This window comes from Pygocentrus nattereri, chromosome 29 (assembly GCF_015220715.1).
Source record: "Pygocentrus nattereri isolate fPygNat1 chromosome 29, fPygNat1.pri, whole genome shotgun sequence".
Classification (NCBI taxonomy): Eukaryota; Metazoa; Chordata; class Actinopteri; order Characiformes; family Serrasalmidae; genus Pygocentrus; species Pygocentrus nattereri.
The window spans coordinates 18,479,411-18,495,724 of record NC_051239.1 but is presented as its reverse complement, the minus strand read 5'-3'; the positions used below and the strand labels follow the sequence as shown (position 1 = coordinate 18,495,724).

The 16,314-nt window shown below is 40.7% G+C and overlaps 1 protein-coding gene and 1 non-coding gene across 2 annotated transcripts in view; one reads left to right on the top strand and one right to left on the bottom strand.

Moving 5' to 3' along the window:
- The window catches only part of LOC108433129 (transketolase), a 34,222-nt gene extending 18,148 nt beyond the window's left edge, over positions 1-16,074 (top strand). The window contains exons 6-14 of the mRNA XM_017707483.2: positions 152-270; positions 1,993-2,189; positions 3,640-3,804; positions 7,612-7,768; positions 8,957-9,087; positions 10,293-10,376; positions 10,452-10,545; positions 11,815-11,937; positions 14,410-16,074. Coding sequence (XP_017562972.1) covers positions 152-270; positions 1,993-2,189; positions 3,640-3,804; positions 7,612-7,768; positions 8,957-9,087; positions 10,293-10,376; positions 10,452-10,545; positions 11,815-11,937; positions 14,410-14,597 — 1,258 coding nt within the window. The 3' untranslated portion in view covers positions 14,598-16,074. The remainder of the gene's footprint in view (positions 1-151; positions 271-1,992; positions 2,190-3,639; positions 3,805-7,611; positions 7,769-8,956; positions 9,088-10,292; positions 10,377-10,451; positions 10,546-11,814; positions 11,938-14,409) is intronic.
- Positions 6,163-6,235, bottom strand: trnaq-cug. The gene has a single exon. It is a non-coding gene; the product is annotated as a tRNA-Gln (tRNA).
- Positions 16,075-16,314: the final 240 nt, after the last annotated feature.

The window sequence follows — 16,314 nt, the reverse complement described above, 5'->3', positions numbered from 1 at the left end:
TCAGTCAGACGTGTTCAAATGCTGGAGTGGTACTGTTCCAGTGCCGGAAATCTGTAACTTATAACATCTTTCACCTCTATCACACTCTATTGTGTGTGTGTGTGTGTGTGTGTGTGTGTGTGTGTGTGTGTGTGTGTGTGTGTGTGTGTAGATGGCAAGCCATCATAGTAGATGGTCACAGTGTGGAGGAGCTGTGTAAAGTTCTGGGCCAGCCACGGCACCAGCCCACTGCCATCATCGCCCAGACCATCAAAGGAAAGGGCATCCCAGGTAAAAAAAATTTTAAATCCATATTTATGACTGGACATGTGCAAAACCCAGACCCCAGATGGAGCTTGAGCTACTGTCCCAGATGGTACAAGTGCCTTCTTGGTTGGTGTAATCATTTATTTATTATCTGGTAAAATGATCAATGAAACAACAAAAAAGGTCCAAAATGACATTGCAAGGTAAGAATAGAGTTAAATAGAGTTATAAATAAATACTACACGGTGTTTAAATAACATAGTAAATAACGACATTCCCGGTTCAAGTCCCGGCACTGAGAGTAATGTTAATATTTTGGTCTGCCTTCGGGAAAACTCAACACTACGCTTGGCGTTATCTAAAAAATGTATTACTCTGTCTCTTTTGATCTTGCAGTATTCAGTACAACAAATGTTGCCCTTTTGAGCCCCTGTTCCTCTAAAATGAACAGGCCTGCTTTTGATCTTTAGTGTATGGTTCTCTATATTATTGTGAACCAATTATATAAATGCATATTGTCCAGGATCCCCAAAATTCAGTGATATATGAATCACTTACACACTACTGCTGTTATAAAAGCACTTCCCACCTTTGTGCTAATGTGGTACACACTGCACACCAAGTCCTACACGCAAGACGCATGGCTTAGGTGTTATAAATCCTAAATGCTGTGCGCTGTAAGTGAATACACCTCATGCGTGTTTGTAGATGTGTATGATGAAGGCTGCCTGTGAGGAAAATCCCCAAGCAGCGCTCCGGTGCTTTAGCGCATTAGCAGCAGGCGCTAGCTAATCCTGCAGAATGTGTAGGCTGTGCATTCATCTCTGCTGCCTTTGTCTGCCTGTTGTTTTAGGCCTGGTCATTCTTGCATGACCCAGTGACCTGTTATTACAACTACAGCAGGTCTTTGGCCTGGCTGGTGTGTGTTATGGCCGTCATGATTGCTTGACTAAACTTATCAGTTACAATTTTTTAATGAATTACATTTTGAAAAAACAGAACTTGACGGACGCGTCCATGTATTAAATTTTTACCATAATGTTTCTATATATTTCTAAATTAAGATTCTTTAAAGGCTGAAAACTGTTTGTTCTTGGGTTTTTTTTTTCATCTGTTTCCAGTGATTTTCCCTTACGTGTCACTTTTCTGGAAGGGCTGGATTTTTGCGTGGCTTATTATTAATGTTGTTTGATTACTTCATTAATTTACTTGCTTGTTAATAATTGATGGTGACTATGCCTTTCAAAAGTATTACATGACATCTGATTGCAATTATATGAGCTCACTTCAGTTATTCTACTGTCATTCGCTTTCACGATCATGTGTTTACAGTGTTTACATCACAACGAACAGAATGTGAATGCTTTTTCATCTTTTAGATGAAGGCAAAGACGCGTAAGTAAAGAAACGGAAAGCTCTTTTATTTTATTACTTCATGGAGAACAATACATTTTCAAATGTATTAACGCACTACATGGCGATGCTCTGTTGAATATCAACAGTATTGCTATTGTAATTGTAATATTATCAGTATACTGAGGTTATAATTAGGCATATTAGTTGTAATTAGTTATTAGATATTTAAAGTGATCATCTACAAACCATCTACAGTGGGTCAGGATAAAATGTTTGTGGAGATCTCTTTACTGGAGATCTCCCCACATGCAGGCTTTAATTCTCCACTCCTTCAGTTTCAGGGTTTTGAGGATAATAAGTGTGTACATCTGCATGCTTGTGTCTTCACAGCGGCGGAGGATAAGATGGGCTGGCATGGTAAGCCCCTGCCCAAGGACATGGCTGAGAGCGTGATAAGGGATCTACAGAGCCACATCCTGAGCAGCAGCAAGCGTCTGTACCCAGCCACACCCGCTGAGAACACTCTACCCGTCAGCTTGAAGAACATCCGCATGCCCACCCCACCCAGCTACAGACTCGGCGACAAGGTACGACACTTCTCTGGAATAGTCACGGCCCAATTCTGCAGTGGGTGGTGTGGCACTAACATGCTTTGTTGATTTGTTTAAAGTGGAAATAAGTACACATGCTCTCCAGAGATCACACTTCTGTCCATTCTACTGTATGTACTGGATTTAACATATTGGAATATTGGAAAATATGTTAAATGCAGCACATAAATAGAAATTGTGCCCTAAAAGTAAAAGAAAATACTGTATTTAGGTGTAAAGTTCATTAAGTCTAAACATGCATAAAAGTGGATCTAAGAAGCAGCCCGGGTTGAAACAGCTTGCCTAACTTCAGAATGAATGGGTGGGGCTAAACTGTTACTAATTATTAGGTGCTACTATTACTAATACTAATTATTACTCTACAGAACCGTCCACTTTTTATCTATCCTTAAGTGTCACTGGTGTTACCTATCTTCATTGGTGTTATACATAAGAAAGGTAACTCCAGAGACATTTTGACATAATGAAAAATGGATTTTACACAGTGGTGGCTACAGAGCATCAAACCACGTGTTGTGCGTCATGGAATATCCACTAAAATATGTCATTTAATCCATTTGTATTATATTTTTTCACAATGATCTAAAAAAAAAGTAGGTCACGCCAATGACGTCAACTAAAAGCTTCATATGAAATGAGCTAAATGAGAAGATTTCTGCTAACTGAAAAGACACAATGGACTTACCGTGGGCTTTTTTCATTGAAAAATAGGTCAAAGGAAGTCAAATGATGTCATCGGTGTGATTTTTATAATAGATCTTTTGTGACGTGGTAACACCAGTGACGCAACTTCTGGGGACAACAACTTTCATTATATATTTTATAATATTTATTTGCCATTTGTTTTCTTTGTCGTTTAATTTCTATATTCCATAGTCACGTATAGATTATTGTAGTTAAAATGGCAGGAAAACGTTTTTTTTCATTAAAATATGGCCTCACCCTTTACACACGACCAGCACTTCTGTGGTTCCTGGAATTATATATTATTATTTATATCCTATAATTATAAATATTATATCCTATAATTATAATTGATTTAAAACCAGTATTGCTAAATTGATGGCTCAAGAAGGTGTAATTGTTAAAATAACATTGTTTTATTTTAAAACATGAATACATTTGAGCCCTAACATGTTTTTAACTGTAATATATCTATAAATACTAGGACGTAGAATGAGCCATACATGAAATGGTAGTTGTAGTATTGGTTGTAGCAGTAGTTGTGGTTTGCGGTGATTTTCTAATTTGCTAATAAACATTGACTAAGATGTGCTTAAATGAGTATGTTATGTAGTTAAATTGATACTTGAAAAAAAAGAAACTTTTTTACAGATTTGACTTTAGAACTTTAGGTAAAACATTAGAGGCAAAACTTTCTGGAGCTAAAATTCATCCATGGATTAATGACGTGTCGTGTTCTCAGGTTGCTACGAGGAAGGCGTACGGGATGGCTCTGGCTAAACTAGGACGTGTCAGTGAGCGTGTTATCGCTCTGGATGGAGACACAAAAAACTCCACCTTCTCAGAAATCTTTAAGAACGAATACCCGAACCGCTATGTGGAGTGCTACATCGCAGAGCAGAATATGGTATGTGAACTGCTTTCAGTTTGAATTCTGTCACAACGATGTTTGATTGCAAATGGCCTTGGAAAGGAGCCCAAAATGTAGTTCCACCTGAATTCCCTTCCACAGGCTCTAAAGGTCCAAAAGATTAAGTTCATTTTATTTCTCTTTTCTGTTTTTTGCTTTAATTGCATAAATAAAACTGCTTCTCAGTGGCTCCAAATTCAAAGGGGCCATATCTTGCATTGCTCTGGTTTTTAGTTATCTTTCTTGAATGAAATAGGATGTTCCTTATAACATTAGTGTGGCTAACCACACTAAGTTTTCCTGCCTCTATTTAACCCTTACAATGAAACAGGCATGGTTTTCCATACTATACCTGTAAGACTCATGTGTCAGTTACCTCTGTTCTGATTGGGTGCCATGTACTGGGCCTCAAATTCTGTGCAAAAAACATATATACAGATATATAGAGGATAAAAGGTTTTGTTCAGACAGCAACAATATGTTTTGTCACCATAGCAACACAGACAGCAGTCTTGTCTAGCTAGTAGCTAAAATGGCAAGGAGAGATATTTAAAATGAACATGGATAATTTGCAGACAAATGGACTAATTTGCATTTATAATCATTACACCTGGTTTCCTGATACGTTTAATCTGCAAGGAGAAACTGGCAAACACTGAAAAGTCAAACTGAAGTCAGCTTCTCATTCAAATTTTCTGGTTCCCCCCTAAATGTGCCTGCTGCACTATTTAAGGTGGAATGGGAAAACTCAAACAAGAAGCTGGTGAAGGAGAAGCCGTGCTAAAACTCGAATGTTGAAAGACATTTCACCAGGAACTATTCTACTTTTGTGGAAAAGTTTCCTGCTAGAGATGCGAGAAAAGCGGCTATATCTGAGCTAAAGCTTAAAGCAGAACAAACGTAAGGCTTTTTTTCCAACTATATTAAATTTGTTAGCCTGTACTAGAACATTAGCACCTACTGAGCCAAGATGGTAGAATGGACATTAAATTTATAGTTATAGTTCCCAAGATGGTTCGATTTTTGTTGAAAGGACAAAGTTTTCGTATTTATCAATTAGTCTGATTGAATGTGTTGCGCTGATTTTGTGTAGTGGTGTTAACTGAGACTGGTTTAAGTGGAAAACTGTGGGTGAGAAAAATTGCTCACTAATTATAAGGCACTTAGTTTTTAAATACTTCTTGAGCTGTCGTTCCCAGTGTACTGAACCTTTTCTTCTTGAAACTCAGCTCTGAGTAAGTACTTGGCCTGGTGAATTTGTTGAATTTTCTTGTCTTGCACTGTCCAAGGAGATCATGGTAAGTTTTGTGGAGGCAAAGAACAGGAAATTAACTGGCACGTTAGAGTATTGCAATGGAAAGAAGCCAGAATTGCTAAATTCCTGCAGCAGGGCCAGCAGGCTCTGACTTGCTGCTGCTGTAAAGTGTAATACATTTCACAGATTTTACAGTGTGAAGTGGAAGGTGCCATAAAGGAAATAAAAATAGAAATGCCAAGACTAGGCTTGTCACAGTTATACATAATCCTCTGATCATAACTAATCACAATTATTTTATCTGACGGTTTTGCAAATCCTATGTTTACACCACAGCAAACAGAACATGTATTGGGTGCATTTCCTGCAGATGGGAGCATTTATTGAGGAATGTCATGTTATGGAAAACAATAGAAGGTCTAACTTCACACTGGTGCCACGACACCTTTAGAGGGCAGTGTTGAGTGATGTTTGTTTGTTTGAGCTTTATATGTTGTCAATTGAGGTGAGTTAGACCACTGAGGCATGTTTTTAGGAAACAACCATGATGGCACTCAAACCCACAAAATCCCCAGCTTGGGAGGCTGATGCCTTGTCCACTAGGCCACTGAGTCACTCCATAATAACATGAACAGTAGAGACAATGATGAATGTTTTAGAAGGCAACTGAAAAACAGTGCATGGCAACAGTCAGTAAACTACAATCTGTAATTGTACTTTAATTGTTGCATACAATGAACAAATAAATTGCTACGTTTAAATGTTTCAGTTATTTATTTGGCAATTATTTAGCTAAAATTTTATAACATGCCTAGCTAAAGCTTCCTGCATTATGCACAGCACTTTACTGAACAATCTGACATAATTGAGAGACTGACAAGACCATTTCAGCAAGATGTATTTTACTTACTTGCAACTTTGTTAGATAGCCCTGCCTTCTATCTTGTGCTGGTGTACAGTTAGAGACAGTAGCTCATCTGTTTCTGGATCATTTTGGGTGGTGGACCACTCTCAAACTAGCATTGTTTTATAAAAAACCCAGCAATACTACTGTGCCTGATGCACTCACACCATACTGAGATTTTTGGGATTCTAAACAACGACCCAGATGGGACTTGAACCCACAATCCCCAGCTCCAGAGGCTGATGCCTTATCCATTAGGCCACTGGGCCAATACAACTATTGACTGCACTCCTGTGGTCATAAACTGGCTAGAGCACAGATTCCCGTCCCTGGTTCTTGAATTGCCACCTGCCCTTTTGTGTTTTTCTGCTTTACTTTAGCTCACTAAGGCAGTGGTCTCCAACCCTGGTCCTGGAGAGCTACCTTCCAGCATAACCTAGTCCAATCACAATTTGCCACACCTGCTCCAGCTAATCAACATCTTCCCAAGTCCCTCGTTGCCTGGAATACATGTATTGGAAGTGATGGGGCAGCTTATTGGATACAGGTTAGCGAAAGCCAGCCCTCCAGGACCTACAGGCTTGCTAACTGCTTATTTGCATTAGGTGTACATGGAGCAGGGAAAAATAGGCATGTCAAACCAGGGACCTTCCAGGCCAAGGTGCCCTGTGCCCTCACTAAAGACTCTGAATTTAGCTTATGAAGGCACTGCTAATTTGCTGATGAGCTGAATCAGCCATGTTGAATGAGGCAGTGTGCAGAAGTCTGGAGTAGGACTGGAGCCTGACACATGCACACTAAGTGTGTAGGGCAGTGGGTACACCAGGAACAGTGTTGAGTAGTGAGTGCATGGATGTATAAGGTAGGCTTTTCTTTGTGGCTGGTGAGTGATTGTTAATGTATATTATAACGCAGGGACACGTGTACAAATCTTAATTCCAAATCAGCTGGGACAATACGTCAAATGCGAATAAAAGCCAGAAAGCCATAATGTGTAAATCCACTTTGGCCTGTATTCAAACAGATGCTCATTCTGAAATTGACATCTTCCAAAAAAGTTGTCGGAGGGGCAGTGCAAGACTAGGATGTTCAAAAAGCATCTTGAACAGGTGATACAATCATACTTGTAGGGTAGCGCTGTCGCCTCACAGCGAGGAGGGCCTGGGTTCGACTCCCCTGCCGGGTGACCGGGGTCCTCTCTGTGTGGAGTCTGCATGTTCTCACCGTGTCTGCATGGGTTTCCTCTGGGTTCTCCGGTTTCCTCCCACAGTCCAAAGACATGCAGTCAGGCCAATTGGACATGCTAAATTGCCCCTGGGTGTGAGTGACTGTCTGTCTGTCTGTCTGCCCTGCGATGGACTGGCGACCTGTCCAGGGTGTATCCTGCCTTCCGCCCGATGACCGCTGGGATAGGCTCCAGCACCCCCCCTGACCCTGAGGGAGAAGCGGTGTGTGTGTGTGTGTGTGTGTGTGTGTGTGTGTGTGTGTAAGAAATGGGCCCAGGCTTGCTACTTCGCTAAAAAAATGCATCAGTTCATAATCCAGCAGTTTAAGAACAGCATTCCTCAATAAGCTATTGAGCTATTCCACTAATGCACTTTTACAGCTCTAAGCATCATTTCTTTCATATTTCTCTCTCTTCCAGGTGAGTGTAGCGGTTGGTTGCGCTGCTCGGGATCGCAATGTCGTCTTTGCCTCCACGTTCGCCACATTTTTCACCCGCGCCTACGACCAACTGCGCATGGCTGCTATCTCAGAGAGCAACATCAACCTCTGCGGTTCACACTGTGGCGTGTCCATCGGTTAGTGTCCACTGACCTCTGTCCTGTTTATCTTATGGTGTAGTATAACAGTATTTCTGTAGTAGATTCAGTTTTTGGGACTTGACAACATGAAATCCTATAAAGATGCTTCTAGAACTACTTCAGTTATTTTACTGATAGTATTAAGGTTATGTGATGTATCCAAATTCGGTTCTTCATTTTTTACATTATGTTTACTAAAAGGAACCCATTACTGTTGTTGTCTTTAATAAAGTGTATGTTCGATAGCAAAGCGTATTAAGAGTAACTCAGCGCATCATATTTTGTTGAACTGTATCTTTCTTTAGTGACTGGTATGTTGTCTTCAGCATTAGATCAGAACACTATAAAGCACAACTTCTGTTTATATAAATATTGTACACTTATAATGTTGAATGCTAATAAATTGAAAAAAGAGTCAATAACATTAATGTAGCATTTTCAGCCACTCCTGGTTTTCAAATACTTTTACAGTAGGCAAAAGTTTGAGCAACTTGACTTGAACAACTTTTCTGCACGTTTTAGTGCACAATTTCAACATATTGAACAAAATAAAACATTAAATAGACATTGTGTTGTAACTTTTGCACAGGCCACATTATACATTTTATTCATTGCCAATATGTTAAATCAAGCAAATAAATAATCAGTAATTGTGCGTTAAAAACGTGTGTTCACTGTACCTTCTTTAAAATAATTAAAAAAAAAAAAAGAGTTCAACAAAACATGTCATGTTGGGGGTGCCTAAACTTTTACATACGACTAGGTTTAAGGGACTGTTTTATCGGCTGAATACTCTCCATCAGCTCTCTTTCTCAGTTTGGCATTTTGTTGTGAACTATCCTTTTAATCCTGTACAGCCAGTATGAGCCACTGTTTATCCTTCTCTTGTTCAGTTCTTCCTCTTTATTTTCCTCACATCTTCCTCCTCCTCCTCCTCCTCCTCTTCATTTCTCCACGCTTGCACTCTGTGGCATTCAGTCATTCGGTCCCTGTCTCCCTCCCTCCCTCTCTCTCTCTCTGTCATGTGGAAGTGGTGCGAGGGCTCCTGGTTTTCCTTTAGCTTCTCCAGGTACATTGCATGTCGCATGGTCCGACTCTGCAGCGCATGCCAGTTTTCCATTTGTGTGCATTTGGTTTGCCAGTATTAGCATTTCTGCGTATGACTTGTGTGCCCTGGTGTTTCAGGAGAGGATGGTCCCTCTCAGATGGGCCTGGAAGACTTGGCTATGTTCCGAGCTATTCCCACAGCGACTGTGTTCTATCCTAGCGATGGAGTGTCCGCTGAGAAAGCTGTGGAGCTGGCCGCTAACACAAAGGTACCCATAATCCTCTCTGAACCAATATGTGCACAGTGGATATGTCAAGATAAGATCGCTGCAAGTTAGACTTGGTCTTCAGTAGCTGGCTTGAGCCAAATACAGAGGAAAATGCATGAGTCTATCAACGATTTGTGGCGGTAGATCCTTGAAGGAATGATTGGGTAAAAGATGCAGCCGATCAGCCCAGTCATGTTTGGTGTCTGAATTTTTGGTGCTGGAGCTACAAGACTAACATTGTTAACTAGAAGTCGTCCAAATCTCCCCCCCAAGAACTTCTTTTGATTCCGTTGCCACCGCATCCAGGTCTTCACTACAGTGAAACAAGCTGTCTATGTGAAAATTGTCTACACACAGCATGAGTTGGAATTTAGCATGACACCGATTATCAAGACACCTGTTTGCCACAGCGATCTGCTATAAGGTGAATTTTAGTTCACTTTTATAGCCCACTCAGTAAGTCATGCTGTGTCTTAAACCACACTGACAAGTCTTCAGTGGTCAGGACCCCCTGGACCCTCACAGAGCAGATACCATTTGGGTGGCAGATCATTCTCAGCACTGCAGTAACACCTGCAGTGTCACTGCTGGACTGAGAGCAGCCCACCAATCAAAAATATCTAGCTGGCAGCGTCCTGTGACCACTGATGAAGGACTAGAGGATGGCCAACACAAACTGTGCAGCAGCAGATGAGCTGTCGTCTCTGACTTTACATCTACAAGGTGGACTGACGAGGTAGGAGTATCTAATAGGGTGGACAGTGAGTGTGACTGTGTCTCATCCACTTGTACCAGCACAACACACACTAACACACCACCACCATATCAGTGTCACTGCAGTGTTGAGAATGACCCACCACCCAAATAGTACCTGCTCTGTGAGGGTCCATGGGGGACCTGACCACTGAAGAACAGGGTAACAGAGTATCAGAGAAACAGATGGACTACAGTCTGTAACTGTAGAACTACAAAGTGCAGCTATACAGTAAGTGGAGCTGATCAAATGGACAATGAGTGTAGAAACAAGGAGACGGTCAGAATGTTATGCCTGATTGGTGTATAACTGCTGACAACTGCGACTTTCAAATGTTGCAATCTGGTAAATGGCGTAATCTTTATATTTCACCCTGTACAGCGTAAAAATGCTGATAGTCTATAAAGAGGCTGAGGTGATTGTTCTTCTCTCAACTTCCTTTTTTCTTCAGGGTCTTTGTTTCATCAGAACTAGTCGCCCAGAAAACGCCGTCATCTACAACAACAGCGAAGACTTCCGTGTAGGACAGGCGAAGGTATGTGCATCAAATGAACTCCTCCCTTGGCGACGATGTGCTTCACCTTATACTCATAGTGACATTTACTCGCAGGTCGTATACAAGACCAATGATGACCACGTCACTGTGATTGGAGCAGGGGTCACCCTGCATGAGGCGCTTTCGGCAGCTGAGCAGCTAAAGAAAGGTACAGTATACAGTGAGGCACCATAGGCAAAGGTTTATACCTACAATAGTATGCAAAACTTTGAACGCCCCAACAACTTACATGCTTTGTTGATTGTGTGAAAGTACACGTCCTCTATAGAGAACAAGCTTAGTGCTCAGTTTCTGTGTATTTGCTTTCTATCTGTCCTTAGCATTATAACCCTTTGATGGCACCCAGCACTGGAATGCAATACTGTACATATTTTAACCCATTCATATGAACATTATGTACAAACCCAATTTTTAAGAAACTGAGACAGTTTGTTCATTTCCAACACAAAAAGCAGTGGTTAGGAAGTTCTGTTTGACATGTATTAAACTGAAAATGGTACAAAGACATAACTTTATATTTTACCTTATGAACTTGCTTACCTCTGTGTTACATCACCTCTTTCAGCAACACTTAATAACCAAAGCGATCCAATTTTGAAAGCGATTTATTTATTTATTTATTTAGACATTCTAATGTTATACAAGTCTACGGCTAAGCCGATGTAAAGGAACTTCATTGTGTGCAAGTTTTCAGTGGGTGACGAGGCCAGTCTAGCAGCTGCACTCTGATCAGCCATGCTGAAATAAGCATGGATGTTCCCGAAAAAGACATCATCTAGAAGGCAGCATATGCATGTTCAGTGTTAATGCCTTCAAGTTGTGCAAGCCACCAACTTATTAGTGCTTATTTACCCCTCCATACCATAATAGATCCTGACCTTTGAACGCTATGCTAGTAGCAATCTGGATGGTTTTTTTGTCCCAGAGAACACCAGGTTTGAGTAGTTGATCATACCATAGTACATGTTTTCAATGTGCATCTGTGCACTTCAGATGAGCTTGAGTCAGCAGAGTTTCTGAACGTGTTGTTGACGTATGAATTCTACTGTGCACTGACTTCTGCTCGCACTTTGTGGACACAGTGTTTATTGACAGGTTCTCACAGTATTTCTGAGCCCATGTGGTGATATCCTTTACAGAAGTAAGCTGGTTTTTAATGCGGTGCCATCTGAGGGAACTCACTTGTGGTTTTGGGCCTTGTCCTTTATAAACAGATATTCCTCTCCTTTCTCAACATGTTTCTAAGCATCATTTCAGAAGGAGTGTGTATTTACAAAAACCATGAAGTTAATAAAGTACATCAGGCCAAAAGTGGACTTATAAATCACCGATTTCCTATTTCTTTGGATTGGAATTGGGTTTGTATGTTATGGCTTCATAGGACATTCGATATGATATCAACATCTTGTCTTCCCAGAGAGGATCAACATCCGTGTGATTGACCCATTCACTGTGAAGCCCCTGGACTCCAAGACCATCATAGACAATGCCAAAGTCACTAGGGGTCGCATCATCACTGTGGAGGACCACTACTATGAGGGTGAGTGGTGCATACTAAAATATGATATTCTAACTTTAGAGATTGTTTCTAGTCACTTGAACCTTTTATAGATCACTGTACCACCGCCGGCACACTTCAGTTCAAACGTTCACTTCCATATTTTTATACGGCATTTTTGTGCATCACATCATCCAGCAATGTGATGATGCAGTACACTGTTAGAACATGTGGTCTTAATAAAAGCAAGAGTCAGAGATTAATCTAGAGATGATGATCCATTCCAGCCTCTACAGTGTCGTAATTATAGAACTACAAAGAGCACCTATATGGTGAGTGGAGCTGATAAAGTGGACAGTTGGTGTAGAAACAAGTCGGTGGTTTTAAAGTAATGGCTGTTTTGTGTAAATGCATACTGCAATTTAAAATATTAAATAATGTATGTATATACACTTGTGCACAAATCAAAGGGTCACAGTCTGTGAGCTTTTAGGAAAATGTTGCATCATTTTTGGTTGAACTTTAACAACCTTGATTAAAATATTGATCAATGTGCTTATATGAAATGGTAAAGCTTGAATAAGTTGGTACATGCGGTACATACGTTGGCACATGCTTTCATGTCATTTTCCAGTCATGATTTTTTAAACCATCGCAGATGCATTTTCACTCTCGCGCATGCAATTGCAGATGTGCTTCAAACGGTTATGGATATACAGTATTCGACAGTTCTATCTGTATAATTCACACCACCTTTCTGCTCTACCCCTTTAACACTCCTACATGCATCACTGCATCACAGCGTGTGGCCACACACAACCTTTCCATGTTTTTTAGATGAGTGAGTCATATACAGTGTCAGAAACTACATAAGAAAGTAAAGTTCAAGATTATCTGTCACCTTAACAAGGTTTGAGGTAAATAAAAGGTGATTTAGGTGTGCTATACTGTTAGGTATATAGCTGTAGTTGTTAGCCTTGAAGCTCCAGTGCAGAACTAAACAGTCTAACTTTGGTGATGGAGCGCGTTTGGGGTAAGTGGGTGGAAATGCTTATGAAATAAAGTTTTAACTGAGCTATACCTTTTAATTAGGTGCTGACATGCAGGAGCTAGACAGAACTGAGTAACAGAATTGAGAAGACAACAAACGATGCACTCCCAGTGAGAGAGGCCAAATGTGGTTTTAGTGGCAGTTAAGTAGGTCAGTGTTAACCCAACGGGCACAGAGGGCACAGAAAACAAACACGGTTAAACGTGCAGCTCACTCCTCCACTACTGTATTGTCCCCTGCTCTTCAATTTGAGTGGAGCCGATTTGTACTCTAGAGGAATTCATATTGCATGATTTGGAAAAAAATTCCCTACTGCAATCATATTAGTACATGTGTTTGATGTGATTTAGGGTGACCATATTCAAAAAGGAGGAAATTCCTAAAGTTTTAGGCAAATTAGAAATCCTGGCCACATGTCTTTATTAGGTCCCAGAAAGAGGACATCCTGGAAAAAGATGTATGGTCACCTTAATGTGATTTAATATGGTTAACCTTTTAACCCTCATCCCATTTTTGCCTAAAACGGCATACACAAAGTAATAATATTAATAATATATTTAATTTAAAAGCGCCTTTCTCGACACTCAAGGACACTGTACAAAATGTAGGGTTTATATATATAAACAACATCAACAGAGAGAGTAGGCTATTTTGAACAGGTGAGTTTTAAGACTGGATTTGAAAAGAGGAAAAGAGTCAATGTTCCGGATGTCAGGTGGGAGGGAGTTCCAGAGTTTGGGAGCAGAGCGGCTGAAAGCTCTGCACCCCATGGTACTCAGACGAGCAGAAGGTACAGAGAGATGAATGGAAGAGGAGGATCTGAGCGAGCGGGTAGAAGTTGCGATTTGGAGAAGATTTGACAGATAAGGGGGGGCAAGATTATGTATGGCCTTAAATGTGTGGAGGAGAATTTTGTATTCGATCCTATATTTAACAGGGAGCCAGTGGAGCTGTTGAAGGACAGGTGTAATGTGATGGAATGAAGGAGTTTTAGTGAACCAGCTGAGGCTTATGGAGGGATTTATGAGGAAGGCCAAAGAGAAGAGAATTACAGTTACAGATGTAACGACTATGAACTAGAATAGATGCAGTATGGGGTAAAAGTAAAAAAAGCAATATTTCCACATACTTTGGACAACCGTCTTGATCTTGTTCTCATTTAAAAGGTAACTCAATTTTTCCCAACTGTCAGAATAATTGTATGTATTACTTATACAGATAAGTCAGAGGGAGTAGCACGCAGGGTTGGCCATGACTGGCTGAGAAGCCTGCCAGTCATTATTTTGCAAATGGTCAGTTGTTGCAACAGTTAGTCTTTGAGACTTGACCCACTTTCCAATTCCAGAAGGTTTACACACTTTTTTCTTACTAGCTTTCGTTTATTATTTAATATTAGTGTTTCACAGTGAATCCAGGGTGGTCTACATTCTGTGTAGACGGTTCATACATGTACACTTCTGCAGGTGGTCTTGGTGAGGCCGTGTGTTCAGCCGTGGTGAGCGAACCTGGTTTTACGGTGCACCGGCTGGCCGTCGCTCATGTCCCACGCAGTGGAAAACCCAGCGAGCTGCTCAAACTGTTCAGCATCGACCGTGACAGCATCGCCCAGGCAGTCAGGAAGATGCTCAGCACTGCCACAAATGCCAAGTAACCCCAAAACAACCTGGCAACCGCATGTGGTCACCCACAGCAACGGCATGAGGAAAGCGATGCCCGTCTTCCCAATGTCCAGTGAGGACTGAGGGCAACAAAATATGAAACAAAGAGAAGAGATAAAGAAAGACAAGTGTTTTTTATTTACTGTCACTGATGTGGTTTTATTCATTCTCGTCCCAGGGTTTGTATTAACTGTGTGAACTATGATTTATCACTCCTAACCCCAGAAAAGTGGTGGTGTTTATATTCAATATATTTCATCATTTTGGCATGCTAGCTAGCATCTAACCCCAGTGTCACTCAAATGGTAGTTCGTTCAAGCCTGGAAAAGAATACATTTAAAGGATTTGTACACATTAAATCAAGATTGCTCACATTTGTGGTGATAGGAACCGGATTTCCAACGAGTTTAAAAGTATGCGCCACAGAATGCTATTGCATGAAATCAATACATTGCTTGATGTTTTCCGATAGTTGTGAGAAGGTTTTTGCCTAAACCTTCACTCATGGTGGACCAAGGCAAAATAGTACCCAACGAAAACTTGTTTTTCATAGAAAACCTTATTCTGGATAGCAGATAAAATGGCTATATTTGCATTAGCTGTATTAGACATCACAACACCTCTGATCACCCATGTAAAGAAAACAGCAAGTTTCTCCAAAATGCACCATTTTACATCAAACCACTCTGAAGTAATGTTACATCTCAGTGATTGTGAACTATGCAGACATTATAAAGAAGCCTTTTAATTGTTAAAATGTTTCACGTTTTCTTTTCTCCGATTTTGAATGAAGCAAAGACAGGACTCACATTCACTTTACAGCAGTCTTGCTCCCAAATCCACAACACACAAGTCCGTCTGATAATCACTTTTGATACTATTAAGAATTTTTGCCAAGACTTGGCAGGAACACTGTTTTTCCTAACATTAGCAAAAGCTCAGTCACATAGTTTACATACATCTCAAGACTGCCCATGAGCACGGTTCTCTCTCTGCTATCTCTCTGTGTATGTGAGCAGCTACTTATAATCAGCAAGTGATGCTTGTCACAGTTATGCAAGCAAGTAATGTCCTACTCAGAACTGTACCTCAAAAAAAGCCTCAATAACAGAAGCTGAAATAGTGGAAGGTGTGTTTCTCTGCTTGGGAGAGTAATAAACTATTTCTATATACTTCCATAGGTAATGCTCAGCTGCTTCACAAAAACACAGAGAGAGAGAGAGCCAGGGGGCTGAATAGGCGTGGATTAAATGTTGAACTATCCCTTTAAGGGAAATAGATGCTGAGTAATGTCACCCTCTTATCACTGTTCTGACTCCAGCCACACCCACTCAGCGAAGGCCTTTTGGACACTTGTCTGGGGTTGGGGTGAGGGTTAGCTGTGTCAGCTGAATTGGTTTGATGGAACAATGTTTTTAAAAACACATCCCAGAGACGGGCTTCACACAAAATAAAGCGATGGTTTCTTCATTTTTGTCTTGTCTTGTCAAACTTTGAGTTGTCTTTGATTACAGGTGGGTGACTGATTAAAACCACAGGAAAACCAGAATAAATGAGTGGAGAAACATACTAGGTTTAATCAATGCTCTGTAGCAGGGATGAAAATGCTAAGCAGGCCCAGTTGACCTCAGTTTTGGATCAAGATGGCAAGAGGAACAAACAAAGTGACTCTGAAAGATGGTTTAATATCTTTATTCACTAGCAACCTGT